The following is a 15,069-nucleotide window of genomic DNA, read 5'->3' as shown; positions in this document are numbered from 1 at the left end:
TCATAGTTCTTTATTTTCATTGTTTTCCTGGCTATTCTTGCATGTTTCTTTTTCTTTTTTTCTTTTCTTTTTTTTTTTTTTTTGAGATGGAGTTTCATTCTCGTTGCCCAGGCTAGAGTGCAATGGCTTGATCTTGGCTAACTGCAACCTCCCCCTCCCAGGTTTAAGCGATTCTCCTGCCTCAGCCTCCCACGTAGCTGGGATTACAGGCACCCACCACCACGCCCAGCTAATTTTTTGTATTTTTAGTGAAGACAGGGTTTCACCATGTTGTCCAGGCTGGTCTCGAGCTCCTGACCTCAGGTGATCCACCCGCCTTGGCCTCCCAAAGTGCTGGGATTACAGGCGTGAGCCACTGTGCCTAGCCACATGTTTATTTTTCTAATGAACTTTAGTATCAAGCTGTCTAGCTTCATAAAAAACCTTGTTGACATTTTCTGTTGGGATCACATTAAATTCATAAGTTAGGGGAGAACACATATCCTGATGATTTTTGAACATCCTAAGAACAAGGATGTCTTTTAATTTGTTCAAATCTGCTTTTATGCCTTTCAAAAATGTTATTTAAAAAATATTTTTATATTAGTTTTGAATGGTTTTAAAATGCTTATTTCTAAATAACTTACCTTTTTCATTGCTATTATAAATGTTTTTTATTCCATTTTATCTTCTACCTGGCTATCATTTATGTATATAAATATTACTGGTTTTGCATGTTAATTTTATATCCTGCTACCTTGGTGAATTATTGAGTTAGTTTTATTATTCATTCTCTAGGGTTTTCATATATACCATCATGTCATCTAAAAACAAACATATTTTTGTTTGTTTTGTCTTCTGCAATTCTTGTTTCTTTGTTTTCCCTTATCTAATTGCATTGGCTAATATCTCCAGAATAATGCTAAATAATTATGGAGATAGTGGCATCCTTGCATCACTTCTGACCTCAATGGGAATGCCTCTCAGGGTTCCGTATTAAGTAATATGCTGGCATTAAGATTGAAGTATATATGTTTACCTTATGGACATATCTATTCCTTTTTTTTTTCAAGAATATTTATTAGGAATAGATGTTGGATTTTATCAAAGACTTTTCAGCATTTTGGATATTATCCTCTGACTCATGAATGTGATGTTATTTTATCAATGTTCTAATGCAGAACCATCTTTACATTCTTGATAAACCCCATTTCATCACAGTGCATTATTTCTTTAATGTAGTGTTAGAATCTGTTAACTAATATATTACTTTTAGAATTTTTACATCAATATTTATAAATGATTTTAGTCTGTAATTTTTCTTTCTGTACATATATGCCATCTTTATTAGGCTTAAGTATCATTGCTTCATACAAACATTATGGAGATTTTCTTTGCTCTGAAACTGTATATATGGATTTGGGGTTATCCAATTATTGGTAGACAATTCTGAATTATTCATGCGTCTCTTTTCTGCACATCTTGCAAGTTAGGCACTAACTGCCGTCTGTTTCCTGCTATCACAGCTGTGTTCCCTTCCCATAATATAAGACATCTTCCAGCCTTAGAAGATAGAGATCGTGTCTCCCTCTAAAGGAAAGGGAAGATTTCCTTGCAGCCCCAGAAAATACTAATAGTATTTGGAGCAAAAAGCCCTCTGGAGCAAAAAGCAAACATGTTTATGGTCCAATATAATAATGTTTTTCTTCAGAAAAAAGGACAGGCATGCTTACTCCCCACTGTAAATGTTCAGATTCCATCTTTAGGGTTCTTATCCGGTAATGCAGCCTACTGCAAGACCAGGTATTATCTGGCTCTTTGCATTGCACTTTGGGAATTTTGGGGCTCAGGAAACCCACCCCAAAATGCTCATACTCTGGCTACTGCTACTGCTGTGAATAGTTAACTGTCTTTCATCGCTGAGCCGGGAGTCTCATGTTTTCTACCAGCATCCATGAAATTGTGACAGGTTAACTTGTTAGCCACAAGTAGGGTAAAATCTCACATTCTTCATGCATCTTGACACAGGTCTGTATTTTTATTTTATTTATTTTTTGAGACAGAGTCTCTCTGTGTCACCCAGGCTGGAGTGCAGTGGTGCATCTCAGCTCACTGCAACCTCCGCCTCCCAGGTTCGAGCAATTCTTATGTCTCAGCCTCCCCAGGTAGCTGGGACTTGCAGGCCCACGCCACCACACCTGGCTAATATTTGTATTTTTTTAGTAGAGACAGTATTTCACCATATTGGTCAGGCTGGTCTCGAACTTCTGACCTTTGGTGATCCACCCACCTTAGCCTCCCTAAGTGCTGGGATTACAGGGCGTGAGCCACCGTGCCTGGCTGACACTGGTCTTTCAAGTTGTGGTAAAATTCCCCTAGAAAGCATTTTGTGAAGTAGTTCCTTGATAGCTTTCTCTATTTCTTCTATGGAAATCAGTCTGTTCAAGCTTTTTATCTTTATAGTTCACTTTAAAATCTTTGATGTGATTATTTGTCTAAGGCAAAGGGAAGGGATCTCTTGAATGAACTTTATTTTTACATTGCTTTTTATTTTCCTTTGTGGTCTCCTTGGTTATCTTCCATGAAGAACAAGTATTGTCATTTTAGGCAACTACAGTGTCTTCTTAGCTTGCAGTAAGTAAGTAGGAAAGTGTGTTTAGTAGCCAAAGTTATAAAGATGAATGTCTTTTCTGTGCTTGCTTTTGATAGGTGGTGGTTGTACAGTCATAAAAGTGAATATTCTTTTTGTTTTTCTACAGGTGGTGGTTGTACAGGCAATTAGTGCTCTCTGTCAGAAATACCCTCGAAAGCACAGTGTCATGATGACTTTCCTCTCCAACATGCTCCGAGATGATGTAGGTAGACTACTTTTTAATCGTAGGAAGTTGCTCTCTTAAATTCTTAGGATTGCCATGAAATACCGTAGTGTTTTAAGGAGATTTCTTTATCATCTCAGTATGCCTCTCAAGTAGTACACTAAGTCTGGTTACTGTCTTATTAATAAACATGCCATTGCTTTACTTTCCCCACTTGGAGAAAAACCACTTTTTTGTTTCAAAAAGGTGGGAAATGAAATCTGAATTTTATAAGCATGAACCTTGGAGTGTAAGCATTTCTCCAAAACGTGTCCCTAGAATGAATGGCAGTTTTATCTTCTTTTTTGCCAGGGAGGCTTTGAGTACAAGCGGGCCATTGTGGACTGCATAATCAGCATTGTGGAAGAGAACCCTGAGAGTAAAGAAGCAGGCCTAGCCCACCTTTGTGAATTCATTGAGGACTGTGAACACACTGTTCTGGCTACTAAGATTCTACACTTGTTGGGCAAAGAGGGCCCTAGAACGCCTGTCCCCTCCAAATATATCCGCTTTATTTTTAATAGGGTTGTCCTGGAGAATGAGGCTGTCAGAGCTGGTGAGTCATTGGGACACTGATATTGATGATGCTGATCTTTTGAAATACTTAGGAGAGTAATAATGAAATTGAAAAATGAAGTTGCAGGATCTGTTAGATTGTGGGATTTTTAGAGCATGCTTAGGGCCCAGATATCTTTCTATGTACTCAATTTCCATCCTCATTTTTGCCTTAGATTAGAGACAGATAACCCTTCACTTTCAGTATGATAGGAATACTGTGATGGCTCATCCGTTTTTTTCAGTTATAGTCATAATTATGAATGTTTGTAGAATTTGTTTATGTGTTTCTATATGTATATTTTTAAGTGACTTTTCCTCCCTAATCTTTCTTCTCCTTAGCATATGAATAGATCCAAATCTCTCTCATTAAAGATGTAAACTCTCTATAAGCCTTTCACTAGCTACTGACTCTATACTTTCCTTCCCCTCGTAGATAAACTGGAAGTAGCCATTATTAGCTGCCTGCATGAATTCATTATCCGTTTTTCTCTTTAACTCAGTGTGATGTAGCTCTCCTTTAAAAAACCTCTGAAGTAATTTTACTGAAAATTACTTATAAACTAGTTGTAAAATCAAGTTAGATACTTTAATGTTCTTATCTTTGTTTACACTCAGTCCACTTGATGTGCTATTGACTGAACACTTGGTGAAACCCTGTAGCCTTGGTTTCCACAATAGCCTACATGTTTCCATCACTCCTCACTCTTATTTATAGAGCTCTTCTTCCCAGCCCCCTTCCTTGAAATATTAGTTCTCTCTAGGGTTTTGACTTCTCAACATCTACATTCTTCTTGGTGATCATTTTCAGAGCTCTACTGATAGGCTATGACATTCCAGTCATGTCTCTTTCCTGAACTTGTTTGTCCAAATAACTTAAAGCACTTCAAATTCAGCCTGAAATTCAAACTAACCTCACATTCATCATCCACTCAGTTATCAAGATAGAATCTTGTTCTGCTGCCTTACAGCCCCTATCTGTTCTGTAGCAAAGTGCTTTCAATTGTGTCTCTTTAATATTTCTTCGTTCTCTCTTCTATTTTCATGGTGCTGATTGAGGCTGTCATCATTTCAGATGCCTAACTATCTGACTGCTTCTAGACTCACATATATCCAGCCTATTCTTTACACCCTGCTAAAAAAAAGGGGGGGACTTTCAAATATACATATTTATCTCATATTTAATATCCTTTAATAATGAGATTAAACCATACCCTAATTTTGTTTTATTTCCAGTCTCTCCCTTGTCTCTTCTTGCTCTCCAACATGGGTCCTATGCTCAGCCTTCCCCACCTGTCCAGTAATATACCACACTTTCTTCTCTGGGCAGTGGCCATTTGAACTTGTTATTTTCCTCTGCCTCTAATCCTACTCTTATCCTGCCTTTTTCCTCTGGCTAACAGTACTTGTTCTTCAGATTTTAGCTCAAGTAATATGTGTTAGCTCCTTGTCTTAGTTTTCCACCACCAATTCTGATTTAGTTCCTTTCTGTGTATTCACATAGCATCCTGGATATATTTCTTCCATGGACTTACTATGATGTGCCATAATTCTCTCTCTACATACCTATCTTTCCCACTAGAGTATAGCTCCTTGAGATCAGGGACATGTCTTTTATCTGCCCCAGTACCTAGCACAATTCCTGACAAAAGTTTGGTGAACAATGAATCTTTGTTGAATGAGAGGAATTTTAATAATAGAACTTCTTTTTGTGCTTGGGGCTGGTTGTTTGAGATTAAAGCTTAATCACATCAGTGTGATATATAAGGGGTTGTGGTGGGGTGGAGATATAGCTCCTACAGAAAATCTATATGAATCTTTTTCCTCAATTCTTGGAAGATTTTCCTATTCAGAGCTCTCTTGGGCTTGCAGAATTCTATTTCTGCTTAACAGTATCAAAGAAATAAGATCAAGAAACAATAAAACAAGAGGGTTTATCTCCACTAAACATGGGAACACTTTTCTAATTTTTTTTCAAATGGTTATTGGTTAACTCTGAGAAACCAATATTTATGTAGCATAATTGTATGCTTCATTATAGCTGCTGTGAGTGCTTTGGCTAAATTTGGGGCTCAGAATGAGAGTCTTCTCCCAAGCATCCTTGTACTCTTACAGAGGTAAGTTAAATAATGTCTCTTTTTAAAAAAATAAGAATTCTGTATGGTTAAATAGTGAAATCCTCATTGTACCATAGAGCAGATGTACTCTAAGGCCTAAGAGTAGAGCTATTGGAGCAAGTCAGGGGCAAATGGCAGTTCCTTTCTCTTTTTAGTAATTGTGTATACCTCTCAATCAATTTGATGTGCTATTGACTGATCACTTCATCAAAGCCTCTAGCCTTGGTTTACGCAATAGCCTACATGTTTCCATCACTCCTCACTCGTATTTATAGAGCTTCTCTTCCCAGCCCCATTCCCTAAAACATTAGTTCTCCATAGGGTTTTATGTGCTAGGTACGTGTCACGTTAGACTTTGGCTTTCTCTCACTTGATTTTGAGAAAGTGACTTAAATACATATGCCTCAATTTGTACAACAGGCTTACTTAAAAAAGCTATTAGGTAATTCACTATGCAGAGTTGAAAATAATAGTTTTTCATTGTCTTCATGACTCTCTGTTTGATGAGGAAAAGACTTGCTTTAGCATACTGTGATTGCATCTTATAATTGAAGCAGATAAATTACAAGCCAAAGGTTAGCTAGTTTACATAAATTGTCATTTGAGCAATAACAATGGCTGGATTTTGAATTTATCTTTTTAGTATCCTTGGAAAGTATAATACTCCCATTTCCTAACTACAAAAAAGTCTAAGTCTTCAACAGGGTCATGTGGTTACAGATGGAAGAAAAGACTCCAGACTGCTATTTCATGTTCTTGTGCTCCTCGTTATTTTAATGCCTACTTCTGTAGTGCTTGTGATTCACAATAACAGTATTTCTTTAGTAATTCAGAACAGTACCCAAGATTTGTGGAGACTTTAGGAGCTACTGTTGGCTATTGTTGAGCACTTTTTTAAAGATAGTATCAGATGACGACCTGAGCTGTGTCCTTTAGATTTGGTAGTAGAGCTATTGGAAGTCTTTGGGGTACTGTGACATGACTATTCTGTTTCTCCTGGACAGGTGCATGATGGATACTGATGATGAGGTACGAGACAGAGCTACCTTCTATCTGAATGTGCTGCAGCAGAGGCAGGTGGCACTAAATGCCACATATATCTTTAATGGTCAGTGAAAGCCAAGGATGTCCACTTTTGTTCCTTGAATGGTGTCTAGAAAGCATATTTCATGATTTGCATATGAACTAACTTCACTAGGCAGATGCTTGGTTTTTGTCTTTGAATGCATTTCCGTTTCTAGAGAAACCTGTGTCTATAGGACAGTTTCTAATTTGGTAATGGTAATTCCTGTGCAACAATCTATAAGAATATAGATTGGGCCCTTACATTTTTTAAGAACGTTGCTCACTTATTCCTGGTTCTCCTTGAACTCCTTCTTGTTGCTATTGTTGTTCCCATATAGCTAAGTTGCTTTCTTTTCCGGGAGGTACATACATTTTGTTGAAAATGTGTATGCTATGCTCCCATGTTTCCTTGAATGAAATAAGTCAGTTTATAAGTTTATAAGGTAATTTCAGGAATATCCTTTATTTTTATATTTAGGTTATAAAGCTTTTGGTTATATTTTTCTCTTCCTTCAGAAAGCTTTGATAAATATTACAAACCTGGGCCTATTTGGATTTGGGGATTGGCAAGAGGTTATAATGCTGAGATTTCTCTGTGTTTCACAGGTTTGACGGTCTCCGTACCAGGGATGGAAAAAGCCTTACACCAGTACACGTTGGAGCCTTCAGAAAAACCGTTTGACATGAAATCAATTCCTCTTGCTATGGCTCCTGTCTTCGAACAGAAAGCAGGTTAACTCTATTCGTTTTTCTGTGTATAAGTAGTTTTGCAAAACCAAAAAATACTATCTTACTTTCTCTAATACGCATTTAATTGTCACTCTTTTTTTTTTTTTTGGAGATGGAGTCTCGCTCCCGTCACACGGGCTGGTGTGCAGTGACACGATCTTGGCTCACTGCAACCTCCACCTCCCGGGTTCAAGCGATTCTCCTTCCTCAGTCTTCCGAGTAGCTAGGATTACAGGCATGCCCTACTACGCCTGGCTAATTTTTCTAGTTTTAGTAGAGACTGGATTTCACCATGTTGGCTAGGCTGGTCTTGTACTCCTGACCTCAGGTGATCCACCCGCCTCAGCCTCCCACAGTGCTTGGATTACAGGCGGGGAGCCACTGTGCTCGGCCGATTGTCACCCCTTCTAAATCTTTTAGATTTAAGACCTATTTTTATTAGAGTTTTAAAAAACTCCTGGTTTTTACATAAAAGCAGTAATATGAAATACGCTCCAAGATAAAGGTTTTTTTTTTAATGCAAAGTCTTACAGTATCTGAAGTCAGTTGCCACTGTGCATCTCACTCAGAGCAGTTAATAGTGCTGTTGCCTCCTATTTTTATTTTCCGAAGTTGATAATCTCTAAGTTAATTGATTTTGTTATTGGAGGTTCATCTTAAAAGAATTTATGGGACACAATCATAAAAAATATTCCCAAAGAATATCTAACTTTAAAACTTAAAACAAAAACAGAAGACATAAATGTTTAGTGGTTAGAACACAAAACTGGGAAGAAACAATTTTATGCTTATTTTCAACATTTTCAGTTTTTCTGTTGATATAAGTAATTTTTCCTATTTTGATCATGAGAAGATTTTTAAAATAAATTGTTTTTCCTTTTCTGAGTAATTTTTGTACATCCCAGTCCATTTAAAGCAAATTCTATATTTTTAGGGCTTACTTTATGATTCCACAACATATGTTCACTACATACATTTTAATTTGAGTGTCCCCCCATCAGAAGTGACAGATAACCTGTAAGTATGATTTAGTAATAGCTCATTATATATCTGCTAGAAATGTCTGCTCTTTTCTCTTTCTGTCTGCATTGCTAGCTTGATAGTACGGGGAGAAGTTCACTTACTTGCTCATATCTGTCTTTATAGAAATCACATTTGTGGCTACTAAGCCAGAGAAGCTGGCTCCTTCCAGGCAAGACATTTTCCAAGGTATGATGATTTGATGGTTAGACGTAATAATCTCGCCCCTTGGCATTGTAAATATAATAAAGTCCACCAGTCTTACTCAATTTGATTAGTTCTCAATATAGGAAATCTTCATGTGGCTGAACACCATAGGGTATAGTTGCTGAGGCTACCCGGAGTCCAGGAACTTTCCAGTTTGTAATTGCTAACTGGGAATGTTTTTCTTTTCTGTATCTCGTTGGTTAACAGGGAACTCATTGTAAAATAAGTATTTAGTTTCTTTTTTTTTTCTTTTGCTTTCATTATTATATAAGCTCACTTACTTAAAAGATTATTTCACTAAAACTTGGGGACATATTAGTTGAATGTTCAACCATTAGTAAGGCTATGGAAACTAAAGCTTTTGTTTTTTTTTTTTTTTTTGAGACAGAGTCTCACTCTGTCGCCCAGGCTGGAGTGCAGTGGCGCGATCTCGGCTCACTACAAGCCCTGCCTCCCAGGTTCACGCCGTTCTCCTGCCTCAGCCTCCTGAGTAGCTGGGATTACAGGCGCCCTCCACCACGCCCAGCTAATTTTTTTGTATTTTTAGTAGAGACGGGGTTTCACCATGTTAGCCAGGATAGTCTCAATCTCCTGACCTCGTGATCCCACGCCTTGGCCTCCCAAAGTGCTGGGATTACAGGCGTGAGCCACCGCGCCCGGCCAACTAAAGCATTTTTTAAGCATCCAGAGTAAAGCCTTTCCCTGTCTTCTTCATAGCCTGTGTTCTTTTTTCTTGATAGAACAATTGGCTGCCATTCCTGAGTTTCTGAATATAGGACCCTTGTTCAAGTCTTCTGAGCCTGTTCAACTTACAGAAGCAGAGACAGAATATTTTGTTCGATGTATCAAGCACATGTTTACCAATCACATTGTGTTCCAGGTAAGAGAATGCCCTTAACTCCTGTAGGGATTTAGTATAAACTGGTATGCTTTGAGACAAATATCCTTTACCTATAATTCTAGTTTCTTTTATAGATAATTAATTTGGCAGAATTTCTGGTTTTCTTGCTTAACACCAGAGCTATAGAGATCCCTTCATGTGATGGGCAACTTTTGATGGTTCAAATCTAAAGGACATAAAACTGAAATGTGTGAAGAAGTTGGACAACATAAAGTATAACCAACTTTTTAAAATTATCATTTAACATCAGGGTAGATTAAGTGGGCTAATTCTAAGAACTTAGATTTGACAGCGATCAGACTTCTGCCATCTTGTTTGGTACAGCAGTCTCAGGAAAGAGAAAAAACTGGTGAATAATATAAACAAAAGACCTCAACAATAAGGCTCTCCCTGTTGCCAAAAGAAGAATCTTAGGAGGAGACCTACCCTGCTCTTTAGAGGTAGAAGGTATAGTGGGTTCCAGAGCTGAGTAGTGGGTTATGAGTGGGAAGGATAACTTGTTATCCTTCACAACTTTTCCATTTACTGACTTTTCAGTTTGACTGCACCAACACTCTCAATGACCAGCTGCTGGAAAAAGTGACAGTGCAGATGGAGCCATCAGATTCCTATGAAGTGCTGTGTTGTATCCCAGCCCCCAGCCTTCCTTATAACCAACCAGGAATATGTTACACTCTTGTTCGTTTGCCTGATGATGACCCTACAGCAGGTACTAACCCTTAGAAGGGAGGAGATACTTACGTGATTCAGAATGCATTACCTTGAGAGCGCTTCAACTCTTCCAATGCTCAGTTTAAGAATGTGATGCTTTTCTAGAATTTAATGTAATGATAATGAGTGTGTGTGTGTATGTGTTTGTGTGTGTGTGTGAATATATATATTTATAAAATTGGTTACTGCTGCAGAAATAATTTTAAAACTAAATCTCTGAGTAAAATTTGCTAAACACTTAATCTTAAAAGAGAAACTGAGTGTGTATAGCACAAAAAGGAACTCAAGCTTTCTGTTGGAATAATGTGACCACTTGTGACAGTTCATATACCTGATGTCTCCTATGAAGAATCTTGACCCACTTCTCCTCAAAGTTTCTATCTAGTTAGATTGAACTTGGTTATGGAGTAGATGGTTGACATTTTAAAATATATCATTTTTGAAGGTCCTGTAGCATAAGGCTGGTGTCTGAGAGCATGTCTCAGCCTAGTGAGTGGCTTAGCCAACCATGTGTGTCCACATTAAGAAGGGCTTTTAATTCCCAGCTTGACCCATATGCAGTCTTTGCGGGGGGAAAAACAGCCCCTAAAAGGCAGCCAGCTAGTGTCAGTAGTAGTATTTACTTATTTGGAGACTTGGGAAGGTCTCATGACCTATCTCTTGTGAATGTCAAGTATTTGTTCTACTTGATTCCCCCCACCGCCATTTTCCTCCTTGATTTCTTCTCTCATTCATTGCACAATATTCATAACTGTTACCCAATTTTCACAGAAATAAGCACACACATCACATTTATGTTTTGAATAACTTTTACTGCTCATAAGTACAGGAAAAACAGAAGTTAAAAAATTAACAAATACTGGGGAAGTTACAGAGTTACAAGAAATCATAAAAGCACTAGTAAATAGTTATCCCTGGTCATCATTCAGTTACATTTGGGGCTTAACCTGCTTTCTTTTAGCCCCTCTCCAAACTCCCTTCTTAGATGTTGGTTCCTGGGAGCCTCTGTCCAGTCTTATCTGTGTTAGGTGATAGACCAGGCTGCTCAGACTCTAGCACGAGGTAGATTCAAGTTGGCACCACTGCTGTGTCTGAATCCCAGGTTGTTCCCTCTGGCCCTGGGTGGAACTCTACTTCTATCCTCTAGCCACCCTGGATCCATAACCCCCTGAGTAGGAAGGCACTTTCCTATCTGGCCTCCAGTATTTCTCCTTTGAGCTCAAGATTATCTGGCTTTAACCTTTAATTACCTCCTTTATCCCTTTGTGAGGTTTCTCTAGTTCCATTTCCTTATAACTTCGCTTTCTCTCCTGGTCTGTTTTTCTCTCCAGTTAGATTTGTCTGAAATATGTCCACAAGCCAGTAATTAAGCTGGCTCTACTCTTAAGTAAACCTAGTTTTATTTACCCTTTTCTAAACTAGTATTTGGGCCCAATCTTAATGTAGTCCTGTGGCTTCTACCATTGTCTGGAGAGATTCTGCACTTCGTCAGTTCTTTTCCAGTAGCCATCTTTCCATGTTTCAAAATTCCTCCCGCTATTCTACCTCTCACTATTCTACCTCTCACCAACATCCTGTTTTTTAAGGGATGCTATTACTTTGCCACTTACTTTCAGAGGGAAGTGAAATGCTGAACCCATTGAAGAATCAGTCCCTTGCCAATTGAGAATACTAGCTCTTCCCACTTCCCCAGGTTCATTTTGCTCACACCCCAGGAAGTATTCTTAACAGAATCTAAGAAGTACAATTTTATAATACCAAAATACACAAAACAGCAATATAGAAATTACATATAGCATAGGAAAAAACCAACAACAACAACAGAAAACATTTCCACCAAGAGAGAAAAACAGGAGAGGTTTTCTTGCCCCTGTTCACTAAGGATTTTTAAAACATAGATCTTACAGATTAGCCCAGAGATTTCAACATTTGGTCTGCTGGCTATGGACTCTTTTGCTTGATGGTTTGATTTTTGTTTATAAAAGTTTGGCATTTAGGGAATTGTTTAAAGTTTCGTTAGTAGTAAGTTTATATTTGACCCATCATATACCTACTTAAAAACAAACTCCTTTCTATTTAGTTTTTATCAGAATTCTCAAATTTTTAATCCATGGCCAATCTAAAGTCTATGCTATGCAATGAAAGAAGTGAAATACCAGGGCATAGATGGTAATAGGTATCTTCTACCCATTCCTTCCTTTTTGCATTTTCCCATCACAGATATTCCAAATTTTACCTATCACCTCAAGGTCTTAAACATCAATATGTCTCATTTCAGAAAAATAATGTTTTTCCTTATAATCACAGTGAAAAAACAGAAATTCTTGGTTGTTTCCTTCAACTTGAAAACAGTATAGCATAATAGAAAGAAATATGGGTTTGATAGACAGATGAGGATTTGAATTCTGGCCCTGCTACATACCTGACTGTGTGATCTTAGACAAATTATTTGATCTCTTAGAACTGTTATAAGATAAAATGAAATGAAATAATAGGTAAATTGCTTCACATGGTGCCAGACACATAGAACCTTTTAGTGTTTGATTCTAGAATTATCCACTTTCTTCCTTTATCTTCTCTAAAAATGAAGTCTTCTAGAGTTCAAAAGACAAGTATCCTCTAATCTCTTCCAGAAAGTTGTTCCATCAGTTATCCTTTCTTTGATCGATCTTTAATCTTTTCTACTCCCCTTACTTTATAAATGTATACAAATCTACCCTATCTGAAAAAATTTGCTGTAACCCAACATCAATATATTACCATAACACCTTCTTGCAAAGGTTGGGCAATTTCTTGAAAGACTAGGGACATGCTAATAATTAGTCCTACTTATTATCTTTCTTCCTCCAAGACCTTGTCCTTTACCTAAAAAGTTTTAGAAAAGCCTTTAAGGCAGCATTCCTTCTAAGCATTCATTCTCTTTCAGCAGCTCTGTTTCCCCTGAATATTTATTGCACCTGTAACAATATATATTATATACACAACATTCTACCAATTGTTCCCCATTTTGGACCTTTTTAATGCCACTACCAACTTAACTTTTTATTCCACTGCCTATTCAGAACCATTCTAATCTTTATATTGCTTTTATCAGGTTTTATTGTATCATATTTCTTATTATCTGGAACATTTCAACAAATATTAATAACTTACTTTAAAACAGCCTTTAATTCTAAGATCAGCTGTAACAGTACATGTATGTGAGTTTATTTTCTCTGATTTTCGTTGGAAATATTGCCTGCCATATAATGATTCATAATTATTTTAATTTCTCGACTTTCTGCCTACACTTCCTTAAAGTGCCATCTTAAGCTACTATACAATCCGATGGATTTCGAGGTCTTCTCTGAATCTGTAGTCGCCCTTCCATTATTTTCTGTTCAGTATTAACCATATTAACTTGGCATTCTGTACTAAAAACACAACGTCAGTTAAGTAAGATTTGCCTCAGAGTTTTTTACTTTTAACACTTCCACTCACCCACTGGGATCCATATTAATGAGGCTCAGTGAAACTGCATTCTTCTAAGCCAAGCATTTAATCTGAATTTTAACTCAAATACTAAAAAAAAAGCAGGATTGGTAGAACATTATGATTCAGCCACCCTTTCCCCTTCCTTTATCACTAGAATTTGTTTCAGCCTGGCTTTAAAATCAATATTCCTACAGTCTAACCCATTGAAAGACCTGCCAGGATTCTCAGTCTGAGATCTCCTTATTTACCAACTCATTTCTTTTGTACATTCCTCAAACTCACTGAAATTGCCCTAATTTCCTTTCAAGCCATCTTCCTATCCTATTTGGTATCCCTTTTCTACCCCATCATCCTCAATGTCTCTAATTTTTATTGCTGACCTTACTTAAATGATCTTATCTCTACAGAATGCAATTTAATCATGGTATACCCACTCATTTCTGCCTTTTGCCTTAGGGGAAAAACAAAACAAAACCCTGCTCTATTGGTACTGCCCAGTCTTTGTTCATCTGTCCTTTAAATTTCGATTCACAATGTGAATATGTATAAGCTTCCTCCGTGACCCACCTCCAGTGTTCAAAACATTTCCTTCCTGTTCTCTTGGTGTCCAACATACCTGCATCCTTGGCTAGTAGAACTGACTTCTGAGGATTGCTGATGAAGCTCATCCTTCAGACTCCACTTCATAAACCTATCTCTACATGGGACCGTTTATTCTCCTGACTCCAGCATTCATCACGTGTTTCACTCAAGGAGCTTTAAGGCAGCCACCAAATTCTCTAATAACAAGTTCTTTCTATGTACTTTTCCTCTTTGCCATTATTCCATACTTTGGATTAAGGGGCAACAAAACCCACCGTACCAACTCTGACATTCCTAAATCTCAAAGTGATTTAAACTGTATACTGTCCCCTTAATTTCAATCTTGTTAAACAGAGTAATACTTCCTTCTCATTTTGGCTCTGCTGATTTTGTTGGAGACCACATTAAACACATAGTAACCTATGTCCAACCCCCACACTTAGAAATTTTACATTGTTAATGGTTTGCTTTCAAAATCCTGACTTAGTGATTGCCATCACTGCCTTCCATATCGGTTGGGGTTGCTTTACTGTCACCCTCTACAAAGTTTCTTCTTTGTCTGTTTTCCCATTCAATGAAGTAGTTACCATGACAGGTGAGGCGTTGTCACCCCACTTTCTTGTCGTCTAGGATTTAACTTCTATTCCCTAAAATTTTCTTACACTCAGCCATGATACTGAACATACCACTGACTTGTCCCTGAGATTTGTCAGTGCCCCCACTTTGGGAACTCTGCATTCCAACTTCCCCTATTCCATGTCAGCCCTTTTACTGATACTAAGCCCGGCAAAAATTAATAAGGTTATGTCCCCTCATCACACCTCTCCTTCATTCCTCCCTTGGCTTACCCACACCATGCTTTCTCCTCCATGAC

The 15,069-nt window shown here is 37.7% G+C and overlaps 1 protein-coding gene across 7 annotated transcripts in view; it reads left to right on the top strand.

The window, feature by feature from the left end:
* Positions 1-15,069, top strand: part of COPG2 (COPI coat complex subunit gamma 2) — a 161,657-nt gene that overhangs the window by 110,703 nt on the left and 35,885 nt on the right. For all 7 annotated transcript variants that reach the window (XR_013415556.1, XR_013415555.1, XM_015134921.3 and 4 more), the window contains 8 exons: positions 2,739-2,834; positions 3,147-3,390; positions 5,431-5,506; positions 6,511-6,614; positions 7,178-7,303; positions 8,447-8,509; positions 9,268-9,407; positions 9,966-10,137. Coding sequence is in view for 5 of the 7 variants with exons in the window: in XM_015134921.3 (XP_014990407.1) it covers positions 2,739-2,834; positions 3,147-3,390; positions 5,431-5,506; positions 6,511-6,614; positions 7,178-7,303; positions 8,447-8,509; positions 9,268-9,407; positions 9,966-10,137 (1,021 nt within the window). In the remaining 2 variants the exon portion in view is untranslated. The remainder of the gene's footprint in view (positions 1-2,738; positions 2,835-3,146; positions 3,391-5,430; positions 5,507-6,510; positions 6,615-7,177; positions 7,304-8,446; positions 8,510-9,267; positions 9,408-9,965; positions 10,138-15,069) is intronic.

This window comes from Macaca mulatta, chromosome 3, assembly GCF_049350105.2.
Source record: "Macaca mulatta isolate MMU2019108-1 chromosome 3, T2T-MMU8v2.0, whole genome shotgun sequence".
Classification (NCBI taxonomy): domain Eukaryota; kingdom Metazoa; phylum Chordata; class Mammalia; order Primates; family Cercopithecidae; genus Macaca; species Macaca mulatta.
The sequence above is the reverse complement of the archived record's forward strand: the minus strand, read 5'-3'. Positions and strand labels throughout refer to the sequence as shown.